This window comes from Camelina sativa, chromosome 15 (assembly GCF_030686135.1).
Source record: "Camelina sativa cultivar CO46 ecotype springtype chromosome 15, ASM3068613v1".
Taxonomy (NCBI): domain Eukaryota; kingdom Viridiplantae; phylum Streptophyta; class Magnoliopsida; order Brassicales; family Brassicaceae; genus Camelina; species Camelina sativa.
The window spans coordinates 9,118,006-9,132,450 of NC_141894.1; the positions used below are offsets into that span (position 1 = coordinate 9,118,006).

Sequence of the window (14,445 nt, forward strand, 5' to 3'; positions counted from 1 at the left end):
AATAATCATTGTTCACGCCAAGTGAACTCGCACTTCAACCATCTATATACTTTTTCAAGTTATTTGAGTTTTTTTATGAGATTTTAAATGATTTTGATAATGTTAGAGGAGTTGATATAATTTTTTGTATAAAAAATTCAAATTCCACCTAAAAAACCATGAGAATTTAATTTTTGTACTATTCAAATCCTCTCAAATACTCAAAAATCCCTAAAAATCATTAAAATCCAAATCCACAAACTATTTTGAATTATAATGGATTTTAAAGTAAATTTTTAAATCATAAATTCAATAACAGTAGATTTCAAAATACCCTATAAGATTTTGGTGCATTGGTTTCCTAACAATTCTTATAAAAAACTGATTAAACCATTCATTAGAAAGTAATTAACTAAACCGGGGATTATAAAAACTCTTATCAACCCCCAAAAAAACTAGAGATGAAACATAAAATTGGGAAAATTGAACAAAATGAAGAGAAAACAAAAAACCTGTGAACAAAAAATTAAACCGGATAAACCAAAAAAAAAACTAGGACTAATGCAAAATCTTTATTAGTCTCTTGCCAAACCACCAATTAAGAGAGAAAAAAAAATTCAAAAAATTTATTAGCCAAAATTGTAACGCCGATGATGATTGATTAAGTTTTAAAAATCGCGAAACTCGGCCAAGCCGTCGAAGCCAGAAGATGAAGAAGAAGAGAAAGAGCTTCTCATATTGTTCGCCAAGTAAAGCTGATCATCAATACTCGCAAACGTTTGATTAGTTATACCACCACCGCATAAGAAACTATCAGCTGGATTCGTCGCCGGCGGGAACATCGGAAACGTCGGTAAGTAAGCTCCGTAATTTAACCCCGTCGCGTCGTACATCGACGGCGGCGGCGGAGGAGGAGGAGGATGAGGAGGAGGATGAGGAGGCGGTGGTGGAATAGCCACTGCCGAATACGGAATCGATGAGTTAACCTGTCCGTGTTCTCCTCCTCCTCCTCCTCCGTTCTCATCGGTCGTTATCACCGACGACGATTCACTATCATCGCTTATCATCGCGTTATTAAAAAATATACCCTTTCCGGTGCCGGAATAGTTTCTATGGTAATTGTTATGTCCAATACCACCGCCGCCGCGATTCCGATTGTTTTTTCTGTCGACGGCGAGATCAGACACGCTCTGGCTCTGGTTGATTGATTTACCTCCGCGATCCGTCGTTGTATTACCGCCGGGATCTTCGTCGGAAGGGGACATTCCGGTGAGTTTTTGGACAAGAGCCATGAAATCTTTAGGATTCGTGTGTATGATTTTGGGAGTGTGTGTGTAGATGATCACCGGGTGGCGATGTTTTGCGGCGGCTGCGGAGGAGGAAGAAGACGGAGACGGTGGTTTTTTAATAACGTGAGAGTCTTTGTTGACTTTTAACGTCGGCGGTGACAGTGACGGTGAAGGAGGGTATAAGATTCCGTTTTCATTTGGTTCTCTCTTTGGCTGGTGATGATGAGTGTGGTGGCCATTGAACGTTGAGCTCATTAAAATAAATAACAAAATACTGTTATGATCAAAAATAACACAAAACAAAAATTAAACAAGTAGTAATGTTTTGTTTTCTTTTGATTAAATTGAAAAGTGAACGAATCATACAACATGAACCAAAAAAAAAAAAAAGTATTACTGAAAGTAAAACAAAATGACAACAAAATTGAGATTCATAGTTTTGGGAGATGATGATGTGTGGGAGGAGAGGAGTGTGGCTTTTTTATAAAGTTCCAGCCTTCCAGTGAGTGTGCGAGCCACGTGTCATCTGGAGAGTGTTCCAAGTGAGCACTATGTGCCACGTCAGTATTTTTAGAGGCTCTAAATAAATAACGGTTTGAAGAGATTTACGCCACTAGATATGCTAAAATCCAGGTTTAAACTTTTAAAATTCTTTCTGAGGATTCTTTGAGAGGATAATTAGTGGGAGATAATTATGGATTATCACAAAAAAAAACTGTTAAGTTCCGTACAATCGTGAAAAACTTGCATGGATTTTGCCGATTGAGGACAAGAAATGAATCGAAATTAACATTTGGATCATTGTTTGTCACTACTTGTCAAGAGATCTGAACCAAGTAAACCGTACCGCATATAACCATCCTAGAAGATTGCAACATTGTTGCATATTGGCAGGCCTTTTCACATACTGACGCAACTTATCACATGAAAGAACAGAGTCCGATCAGTTCAGGTAATGACTTGATTTGCACAACTCGTTATTGTTGTTAATATTGTTGCATCTTCACTTGCTTAAGTTTGTACCTGTTTGGAAATTCAGATTCTTTGCTTATGTCTCGCAAGTCCACCAGGTTGTATAGTATTCCAGGGGCATCTAGTAAAGCATGTCTCACTTTCTGGTGTTATTACCTTCATTGTCCGGAATTCTCCTCGTGTCTTGTCCCACTTTACCATTGAAATAATCTGTTTTCAATTTGTGAATGATTGATTATTGATTACTCAGAAACTTATATGCAAGGACTTTGGTACTCTAAACTGAACTGACAAAAAGCATGTACATGTCATCATTGCCTGCAAGCAAAAGGCTTTTGTGTTTGGAAGTGGCTTTGCAGGTTCTATTTCACTTATTTCAACTACTTTAATGCACTCTTGATCACAAAGTAAAGGTGTGTGTAATGAATCTGCAGGTTTCTGACAGGTAATGAGCACAACAACAAAATTCTTTACCGACGATGAATATGAAAGAGTACTGACAAATAACAATCTGTACAAGGAGGGATCTCAAATGGTGAGATAACAAACATGAGACTAGCATCAAGACAACATCAACAATTGGAGGAAGTTGTTGTTTGATCACCTCTGAGATAATTGAAACCCCTCTTTATGCAGTTTGCTTGAGGAAACTGGTGAAAATGGACTGTTGAAGGAAAAGGCATATATAAGATTGTAGGTGGTGGTAACTGTGGCAGAAGACATACAGAGATTGCATCAGAAAACATTCAGATTCCGTAGGTGCAGGCACCCGCTCTTAAAGCTACAAGGTACCGTACATTATTGGCACATGCTTTATTGCTTGACCATGTGATTCACCCCCAACATTGTGGTTGACTGTTAGATTGTTATGCTGACATACATAATTTGAAATGAGAGGAAGATGCAGTGCTGGTCGAAATCTAATGGCGCCTTCCCTGCAGTAACTCTATGGATCTCTTTTCAATATACATTCTATATTTGGGTAGCTTTTGGATGCCCCAAAAGTTTTAAATAGTTTGTGGGTTGTGTTTTTGGTCCAATATTTGCAAGATTTAGCGGTGTGCTTGTAAGATATAGAGAAAAGACCAATAAATATATTTGCAACATACCAGCTCGGCTTAGTAGTACAAGTTAAGAGGTGAATGGGTAATGATGACTTCTAATTGTTGTATAACTTGTAGTCACTTTTGTCATTGAATTATAAAAATGCTTGAAATTTTTAGACATAACACACTTCTTCTTTCTTTAGACATATGTTTTAATCATAAAACTGTTTGTTTAAAACTTAAAAGCAAGCAAGGAACACTACAATACCACATCTTGTAGATTCGTTTAAGACATAACACTTATTTGTTAGACATATGCTGTACGAGACATGTTTAGACCATAATAATACTTACAAAAAAAACTGTGTTTAAAGCAAGCAAGAAACACTACAAGACCACATCTTGTAGAGGTTGTTTTTAGTCTCCAGCAGGTAGCTAGATTTGGACCAAACTTGGAACGTAATTAAGAGGAAATGGCCGAGGTCCTGTCTGATCTGTAGTCGGATCAAAAGCAAATTCACTGACTTGATTATCCTCGCCGAGAATGTATATCTTATCGATCAATTGGTCGTCGTCGTGATCCATCAATCTCTCACAACACAGGGCGACTTTCTTATCCTCGTCAAGCACAAACGTTACATCCTCAGTAATTTGAAGATGAATGATTATCAAATCGAATGCTAAGACCTTGTTCCAGGACACCGCTTTGGTGGAGTCATCATCAATCTTACTTGTCACCCATATCTCAGTCTTGTATGTAGCATCGTGCTGTAAAAACAAGGAAAGTTTCTCGTCCCTAACAGCAGAAAGTCTCAAAATTTCCCACCTTGGACGATGATATGGAAGAGGCACAAACAGAGATGATTTCTCAGTAGAGAAATCAAATCTGGCCAATGACAAATCTCCAAGTTGCGGTTTAGATTTCTCCTTAGCAAAAAAGTAAGTATTTCCCTTCAAAGACACGATGTCTTCAGAGAACATACCGCCCCAGCCTGGTGGAGTGAGATCACCATCAGGAATCCTCCTCCACGAATCAGAGGAGCTAAGGTCGTAGATTTCTGCATCTTTGACACCAAGACCAAAGCACAAAATTTTGTAGCTTCTTTGACTGCCGGAGGACTTGTTGTTGTTGTACCCGAGAACAAATGTGATGAATGGCTTCCAACCATTGTTGGCTTCGATCCACCTGGTTTGACCAGTAAACGGGTTCCAAACCACTATTTCATATTGAAGATGATCGCGGACGCATAACAATAAGCCGTCACAGTGAAAGACTTCGGTCTCAAGTGACTTGTTAAAGAAATCTGGTAGGCTAAGCTCTCTTTTTACCTCTACATATGGAAGTGGAGGAACATCATCTTCATCTCCATCATCTTCATCATCTTCATCTTCATCTCCATCATCTTCATCATCTTCATCATCTTCATCTTCATCTCCATCATCTTCATCTCCATCGTCTCCATCTCCATCATCTTCATCTCCATCGTCTCCATCTCCATCATCTTCATCTCCATCATCTCCATCATCTTCATCTCCATCATCTCCATGTGGGGGATGATTGATAATGCTCAACGGACAAATCGTCTGCTTCTCTGTCATGATGAGAAATAGAAACTCCTTTGGGGCTTTATCCCGGTGCTCACTCGCGAATTTCCTATCTTCTTTGAACAAACGGTTCCATCTTTTGCAAGTAGCTCGTAACCGTTTCAGGGATGTGGCCGGAACGCGATAGAGTATCTCATCTACCAAATCGTTAGGAAGCTCCACCGGTCTCGCCATTGATCTCAGTCTTAGCTGCTGTAAACAATCTAGGTTTTTGCTCTTTCTTTTAAGGGTTTGTTTGAATTTTAGTACGTTTACTTCTGTCTTTGATATAGTGAGAGAAAAGAAGGTGGCTGAGTGAGAGAAAGGTTGTTGAGTGAGAGAAAGGAATGTGGATGGGTGACTGAGAGGTAGAGGGGAACGTAGAAGTGAGAGAGAGGAAAGTGGATGGGTGGTGACTGAAAGATAGAGGGGAACGTCGGGTCAGCCGCAAATATTTATTTTTTCTCTGTTTTCTTAATCCATCGACATATCTTTATTTTTCTTTTCATTTTTTACTGTTACACTTTCTAATGTAAACCTAAAATACACTCTAATACAAATTAGTTTTTTTTTGAAACTTTTTTTTTTCAAGAGCTCAAACAAGCCAATTTGGTGGAAAATTGTTTACAAACACAACATGGTGCGGACTTGAGCGCGCTTGGCATGCCAAGGAATCCACCCTAACATTAGCATTGCTAGAAACATAAATCAAAGAAAAAGAAGAAAACTCCTCCATGTCCATCTCTATGTCGTCTAAATATGGTGAGAAGGTCGGCCAGTCGTGAGGAGAAGACACCATCTTCACCAAGTCGGAACAGTCCGTAATGAAAGTCAAATCCCGGAAGTCATGGCCAATCATACATCGCATTGCCCACTGAAAAGCTTCAACTTCAGCATGTAGCGGGGAAAGGCTACGTCGGTAATTGGTAGCTCTGAGCAGCGGGGACTCTCTCTGTACAGAAGTACAACACCATCCTGCACCTGAAAAACAATCAGACTCCTTCCAAGAGCCATCAACAAAGCATCGATACCCCGTGTAAACCAAGGGAAGAGAAAAATTACTTCCCCGAGACGTAGGAGAAGGGAAGAGTGGAATGGATGAAAACTCCAGATCCCCTACTTCCTCCTGAGCCTGAAACCAGGAGGACGCCTCCCCTTCCGCCAACTGCACCACTTCATCAGGATGTTCCACCTGATTCTCAAAATCCCTAGCATTCCTTGCTTTCCAAATATACCACATGAGCCAAGGAAAGACCCCAACTTGTGAACTCGGATTTTTACGCCCTAGAAAATGGTCGACATTAGAGTAGATAGACTCCGTCGGGAAATTCTGGGGACCTACAGGCACATGGGCCAAAGCCCAGACCTGACGTGCTGGAGGACAGACAAAAATAACATGATTAATTGTTTCCTCCTCTGCCCCACATCTCGTACACCCGACATCACAAGCAAAACCACGCCGTTTCAGGTTCGCCGAGACCGGAATACAGCCAGTCAAACCTTGCCACATAAAATGTTTTATCTTAGGTGGACACCGAACTTGCCAAACCCCGGCGAGAAGGGGGTGATATCCGGTCCTGACTTTGTAAAGTGCCTGTAGTGACCCTCACTAAGGGCAGAAATCCCAAAATAAAAGTTCGAAGAAATGGCCCGGAAAAGGCTTAAGAAGGAAGAGGAAGTAAAATAAAAAGGACCTACCGAAGTACGTCCGAGGAAAAAATTCACGAGTCGAGAAATGGCCGAGCCAAGACTGAAGTGACCGGAGGTGCGATCGAGACCTTACAGCCGGTCGAAAACCATCAGTTTATGCGGAAGGTAGCATCCGCGGAAAGTCGGGTAAATACCGGGAAAAGTACCGAGATAGTCGAGAAAACTGGTCGAGATAGTCGAGAAAACCGGTCGAGACAATCTGTCGAGAATATCGAGAGAAGTGGTCGAGGAAATTCGTCGGGAGTGTCGAGAAAATTCGTCGAGGAAATTCATCGAGAGTGTCGAGAAAATGCGTCGAGAGTTGCCGAAGGAATCGACAATGTCCAAGAGACCGAGAAATTATCCGGTTTCGTCGAGGGGATCGATAACTTCCGAGTTGTCGAGAGAGTTGTCCGAGAAATGCCGAGAGGACCGATGATGGACCGACGATGCTCGAGAATGGTCGAGAATTGTCGAGAGTATCGGACGAAGGGGACGGATTTGGTCGAGAAAATGCGGAAATCATTTTCCTCAAGAAATTGACCAATCATCATACATGCAAGACATGCAGAGATATTTTGGGAGATTTAAGCAAAATGGTGATCGAGTATTGGGCGGTGTAATGCACGCGCCGCATGCATCAAAAATTTTGCCACTTGGCAAAGCGCACTAAGGAAGAGAGAGAAGGGGGTCGAGCCTATAAATAGGGGCTTGGGGACTTCATCTTCTCATTTCTCTCATTTCCTCAAAGTTAAACACCCTAAAGCTTGCTTCTCTCTCTAATTCTAGAGAGAGAGTGTCGAGAGAGAGAGAGAGATTCTCGAGAGAAAGAGAGAGATTCTCGAGAGAGATTGTCTAGAGGGTGATCGAGGTGAAGTGCTGCCTGCGTCGAGAGGAGAAGACGAGAATTTGCGATAGAGTTGGCGAGAAGCTGAGAAGTGTCTGATCCGCGGTGCCGTGAAGTTCAATCATCACCGATCGCGTCAAGGTGAGTTCTGCGGTAATTGTGTGTTGCATGTAGACTAGATTCACGGTAGAATCAGGCAAAAGGGTTGCATGCATAATTTTGGTAGGATTCATGCTAGGTTTATGTCGAAATGACATTGAATTTGAGCTAGGAATCACCATGCAAGATCGTGGTTGCATGCATAATTTTGGTAGGATTCATGCTAGGTTCATGTCGAAATGACATTGAATTTGAGCTAGGAATCACCATGCAAGATCGTGGTTGCATGCATAATTTTGGTAGGATTCATGCTAGATTCATGTCGAAATGACATTGAATTTGAGCTAGGAATCACCATGCAAGATCATGGACGAATTTGGATGTCTTTAAGTAATTTGGGCTTACTTAAAATCTGGACAAGGGGTGTTGCATGCGCATTAAGAGTTGAAGTGTTAGCAATTTTAGTTGCTTAAAAATTGGTTGCATGCATGTTATGGATCGAAGTTGTTAGCAAATTTTATTTGCTTAATAATCGGTTGCATAATTTAAAACTCGATGGAGTTATTTTTGCAATGTTGTTGCATAAAAGTTGGATGAGAGTAGCTTGCATGCATAATCGGACTAAAAGGGTTTAAATTGAGTTAAATCGCTTGAGAATGGGTTGCATGCATGAGTAAACTTATTGCATTAATTTTCTTAAGTATTTTAAATGGGTTGCATGCATGAGTAAACTTATTGCATTAATTTGCTTAAGTAAATCAGTTGGTTGCATGCATGTAGAACAATCTAAGTTGAATTGCCATTCGTAATGCTTAATGATTGTTGTATGTTTTCTTGCTTGAATTTCTTGCTTGTTTTGCTTGATCTTCTTGCTTGAAAGTGTAGTGATATTTTAGCGAAGTCTCTTGAATTTGTTTCTTGAGTCCTAGCTAGAATAGTGTGTCGATCTTCTGTTTCCATATGCGGTTGTCTCGCGAGAGTTCCCGGCGACCACTTGAGCGAGACACTGTCACGGCTAGCTAGCTACTAGCGTGACCGCTACATGACGATGTAGCTAAGTTGTGGGCTCATTGCTGGTGACCTTTGTGGTCTCGGCATGAGGGATGGTATGGAATGGAACAGATTATCGAGGGCCCATAGGTGAAAAAGAGTCTAGGGTATTCCAAGTAACCCTTGTAGTATTCTAGATGTCTTTATTTGGATTATTGGTAAAGGAGTCTAGGATATTTCAAGTGTCCCTTGCGGTATTCTCTAGACGTCCTTGTTTGGTTGGTGGTTTGTGGAGTAAGAAGAGTCTAGAGTATTCAAGTATTGCTTGTCTATGTCTAGTCCTCTTTGCGAGTCTAGATCGTCCGAGTGGAGTCGTAGTGATCTAATCGTTTCTCGCATGTGTGTTGTATGATGCTTCCGCTAATGTTTCTGTTGCGTAGCTTTGATGACTTGTTAAGTTTGAATAACTTGCTTGTTTGTCTTGCTTACCGGGGTAGTCGGGTTGGGGAAGTAGAATCCCGTTTAAGTGAAGGGGTGCCCAGGCTCACTGAGTAATCTTAGATTACTCATGATATTATTTTTTGTCTTGCAGGGAGGCCTAAGTGAGTTTAGAGCCAGAGCAAACGTTAGGGTACCGGATAGGGTTTAACTTGTGTTTCTTGTAAACCCTATATTTTCTTAAAACGAGTACAGTATATCTTTCCGACTATCTTTATATATTGCTTTAATGATTTATTTACGATGAAATATTTTGGTAAAGTAATATATTCGGTTTTCAGGAAAGCATGGCAAGTTGCAAATGATACTCGGCCTTGTCCGGGCTAACACAACGCACCAGGCCACGAGGGTTGCAAAGCCTAAGTAACCTCGGTTGCGGGTGGAGTTGTGCCAGGGAGGACCGGTCGGGAAGTCTGCAGCTTCCGTCCCTCGACCGGATCACCCAGGTGCAATTCTGCGAGTGGCGTCCCGTGGCTGTCCGATGGCCTCCGTGGTTCTAGGACGGTTCGGGGGTGTTACAGTGCCATATCCTGATTTAACCGTATATTTGCCAGACTTTGTAAAGTGCCACCCAAAAGAATCCGCTTTCGGACAACTACTCAATGGAATAGCCTCAATCAAAGAAACATCCACAGGATCAAAATGCTCAAGGAGCCGATCCCGACACCAAGTATGCGTGTGCGGATCAATTAGCTGAGCTAAGAGAAGATTATGATTTGTTGCAGACCCGTTAGATAATGCTGGTCTTGGGGATTGAGCTGGAACCCAGGAATCAGTCCATATAGATATGGTGTCACCCGAGCCAACCCTTTTAATAAGCCCTTTATTCACCAAAGATCGAGCATATACAATACTCCTCCATCCATAAGAAGGAGAATAGGACCGTATTGGTTCCATAGGATAAGAGTTCCGGTAGTAACGACTTTTAAAAACCCTGGCAAACAGGGAGTCCGGGAACTCAATCAGACGCCATAACTGTTTAGCCAATAAAGCCATGTTAAAGTCATCAACATTCCTAAAACTCAACCCACCCATCTGCTTGCTGCTGCAAAGTTTATCCCAAGCTAACCAATGCATGCCCCCACTCTGCCCAGTAGAACTCCACCAAAAATTGGCAACCGATAACAAGACATCACAAAACTCGGTACCGCAATCGCGACGGACTTAATCATTACCTCCTTACCCCCTTTGGACAACAGTTTCGCCGTACCAGTTGTGCGGCTCTGTAGCCTATCCCGAACAAATGAGAAAACCTTCGTCTTGGAGCCCCCCAAGCTTTCAGGAATCCATAAACCCATCCCACCCAGGGTGGTGATCCCAAGGACCCCCTGCATCTCCAACCTAGCTGATTTGTCTACCGTGTGACCAAATTGGATTGAGGATTTCGCAAAATTGATTTGCTGTCCGGATACAGCCTCATACTGCTTAAGAATGCCCAAAACGACCCCACACTGATCCTTATCCACCTTGCAAAAGAAGAGACTATCGTCCGCAAACAGCAAATGGGTAATGGGAGGACACTTATTGGCCACCTTGATACCTGTAAATCGCTTATCTGCTTCCGCCTTGCGGATATTTGCAATCGAAACTTTCATATACATAAAAATTTATATATATTTTTTAAAACAATTTGATATGCATTTTGTTTTATTGTATTAAATATATTTTGTATTACAACTGATGTATATGATTGTTCTGTACACATTTATTATTGGATGATTTTTAATCTGTAGACAATTATTGCTAGATGATTTTAATTCAGATGGTTATAAACACTAACTAGATTTCAAATAAAATATATCTAAAACATTTACTATATATCAATTCTGATGCAGCATATAATGGGCTTGACGTGAGTGTTTACATATTTGAGATCCATTAGATTTGTTAACTTATTTTAATTGTTAACTAGGGAGGTACCCGCGCTTTAAGCGCGGTAATAAGATTTTAACAACAACAGTTTTGTTACTTCATGATATGTTATTTTTCTGATTTAACATGTAATAATTGACATATTTAAACATAGTATTTTATCTTTTGAAAAAGTTTAAAATGTTTTATTGGATTGTTAAGTACTTTTTGTGTTTGCATATATACATAAAGGTTTATCTTACTAAAGATAAATAATACTCTCAATGTGAAATATTAATTGAGTCTTTTAAATAAACAACTAAACTGTAGTAAACAGATATTGAAATTCAATAAGTAAATTCAAAATTTTTAAAAGCGTAAGCAATTTCCAATAGTTCAATATTATAATGTATTATCTCAATTACAAAATAAAGATGAGAGTAATGCAAAGTTGGATTTCAAGTAGCGGTTAATACAAACATACTAAATTTTATAGACATTCAAAATGAGTAAAAATAAACGGCCAACATCCCATTCTTTACATTTGAGTGTCTGAGCTTTCACCTTGTTGCTTTATCACATGGTTTATGTAATAACGTCCAGCAAATTCAGACCTGTAAATATATAAAATGTTTTAAGAAATTTTACTTTAACATCATACAAAACTTGTTTTAATATACATAATTACATCTTACATAGTCTGGTGATGCTCCAGTCCTTCAAACTCTGGTTTTATGAAGATCTTCGAAGAGGCCAAAGTGTTTTCAAGACACGGTGCACCTACAGACATTTATAATTTAAAGTGAATATATTGGTTACCTTATGATGATATCAGAACTAATTTATGTTACATACCTTCATATTCTCCCACCCTCATAAACCGCATTACACATAACACAGGTTCGTATTTGTATATGAGATGGCACCCGCTTGATTGCCATACGGTCATGAATTGAGAAGCGTAGTTGTCTTTGAGACGACACTTCACAGTCTCACACCTACATGTTTATCAAATAAATAAAAATCTTAACAGAGACAACTCTAAAACGTAACTGTCTTTAAGGTAGAGTAAATATCTTTTAACTTGCCATTCAACAACATGAGAACAACTTTATTAATATCAATGACACTCGCAGACTTTCTTCTATCTTCCACATCCATTATACACGCACAAACATCTAATTTGGGAAAAAGACAGAATTTAGGTTTCCAAAATGTTGCTAATCTATTTTTGGTAAAGTTTAAGTCGTACTTTTCTATGAGAAGGACCAATACACAAAGTTTCATAAATCCTAAAAAGAATCTAGTTTTTCGAATACAAAGATACCAATTAACTATATTGACGGATTGTACCAAAATATTATAAAATCAATTAAAGAAATACTTACCGAAAGAGATGGGATGATATATTCTTCCACGATATATGTCATCTAAATCCTCAAACCGAAAGTAATTCTTAGGACTCAATGATTCGAGCAGCGTCATATTGGTATCATCCGTAAATTTAATCTGATAAGGATGATGAGTACTCCTCTCCTCCATGGTTGGATTGATCACTTTGAAATTTCTAATATTGTACCACTCACCATCGTCGATATATTTCAGGAGTTTAGCGAGTGTATCGGGTAAATAAAGAGCTTCAATTTTGTCACCTTCACAGTTTAACAACAATTTTGTAAGAAGTCTTATATACAATAACTGTTAGAACTTGAAATTTAAGTAAAAATCATTCAACTAACAACCCTAACTTTTACATCCACAAGAAGCAGAACTCGTTTTGTAAAGAACTCTCTGACTCTCCAAGAATGTAAGACCTTGGCATTGATACACCAATTAGTTCTTCCGGGTAGCAGATCAACAATATAATCGAACCTCATGATTTTCTCAAATTAGGTTTTTACTTGAATCTTCTCTTTTATCGAAAACAAAAAGGGGATTTTTGATTTGTAAGAATACAAAGAGTCACGACTAAATGTTGCGTCTTAATCTTTTTAGTTTCTCACATTTAGTCTGATTATTAAAAATTCTAATATTATATAAATAAATACAGTTTTAATATAAGGTTTTTCACACTTGCATGTACAAAATACAATTTATGTTAACATATTGAAGATGTTTTCACGTTTTCATTTTTAAAAACTTAACACTTAGATATTGATATGAAAAAAGTAATATTATTAAGGGGAAAAAACTGAAAATCTGATGACAATTGTATGAGCTTTGCAAACTCGATCACACTTCATAATATCTTGCAAACTCCTATCCAACGTTTCAAAACAAAATATGTTCATCATTGGAGACTCATCCCATATAATGAGCTTTGCTTCTCTAATCAACTCGGCAATATAGGATTGACCATCTATCGAACACGTTGTATATTCGTCCACATTGATGGATATACCAAATCTAGAATGAGCTGTCCTACCACCTTTCATAAGTAAAGCAGGTATACCATTTGATGAAACATTAAGAACAATATCACCCCTAGATCGTATATCAGCGCCAAGAATACTTCACAAGAATGTTTTTCCAGTGCCACCAAATCCATGAACAAAAAATATACCTCTATTGTTTCAATTCACATCAATAATTTCTAGGAAGACACTTTTTTGCTCATCGGTTGACATACGTAACAACTTGTTGTGATCCTCTCTTTGGTCAGCACGTTTATAGTTCCTCTCATCTATGAGAAGCCTATTCTCATTATTATTCATCATAGATTGGTCTAGTTTAGGATTCACAATAGTTGACAGAGAGCTTCCATTAGACCGCATAATCATTTCAATCTCAGCTAAACATAAGTTTGTTATCTGATCCTGACTTAACATTAGACCTGCATTATAGAGTATTTTGATTTTAGTTGACATATTTATGATCAGAATAATAATCCTAAACGTCTGTGTACACCAATATATCATAAAATTTTCTTATATATATTTATATAAAATAACTATATATGTACTTTGGTTGTTCGTACGATTCCTTTGCAAATACAAAATATCTTTGCATAATATATTTTTTGTAGCGACCCAGAGATCGAGAGGCACTGAAATACCTTTTGAAAGCAATAGTATGACAAACAACTTCATTAAAAACGGCTTAAAACATCATGTACTTTCCTCTTTTATAGCTAAAATATATTCTTTGTTGTCATCCAATAATCCCAATGCAAAGCAGGCATCTTTAAATTCCTTGTACACATCTTTACCAACTGACGAATATGATCAGTTTGTGATCTAAGCTCATAATTATTTCCGTTATTCGGAACCATGGAGTCTTTTATATGATCCCAAGTATTGAATTACCCAACATTGGTTACTTTTCCAATGACGTAAACTCATATCAAAATAGTACATAGTACATTAGAAGTTAATTACAGGAGATTTTAAAATATGGAGCAAATGTAACCTACCGACCAAATAATCATCACAATAAGATTTTTCCATTCGTATTTTGAAGGATTCAAACGTGAAACACGATCAGTTAGAGAATACATGACCATATTATAACCTGCACTAAACGAAACCAGTAATTATAATCAAATTTAGATTTTAAAACGCATTGAATGAAGAATTTTTTAAGAACCTTGGAAAATATTTGA

The 14,445-nt window shown here is 38.6% G+C and overlaps 1 protein-coding gene and 2 pseudogenes across 3 annotated transcripts; all 3 read right to left on the bottom strand.

Annotated features, from left to right (window-relative positions):
* Positions 1–350: 350 nt before the first annotated feature.
* LOC104746203 (VQ motif-containing protein 20 pseudogene) lies at positions 351–1,716 on the bottom strand (annotated as a pseudogene). The gene has a single exon (XR_015582744.1). The product of XR_015582744.1 is annotated as a VQ motif-containing protein 20 pseudogene (transcript).
* Positions 1,717–3,496: 1,780 nt separating this feature from the next.
* Positions 3,497–5,222, bottom strand: LOC104748296 (F-box protein ETP1 pseudogene; annotated as a pseudogene). The gene has a single exon (XR_015583019.1). The product of XR_015583019.1 is annotated as an F-box protein ETP1 pseudogene (transcript).
* A 6,313-nt stretch (positions 5,223–11,535) lies between these two features.
* Positions 11,536–13,618, bottom strand: LOC147926431 (uncharacterized). The gene is made up of 5 exons (XM_087487062.1): positions 13,474–13,618; positions 12,233–12,496; positions 11,929–12,022; positions 11,700–11,842; positions 11,536–11,624 (listed from the first exon to the last, which is right to left on the bottom strand). The coding sequence occupies exons 1-5, from the start codon at positions 13,616–13,618 to the stop codon at positions 11,536–11,538; spliced, it is 735 nt and encodes a 244-aa protein (XP_087343188.1).
* Positions 13,619–14,445: the final 827 nt, after the last annotated feature.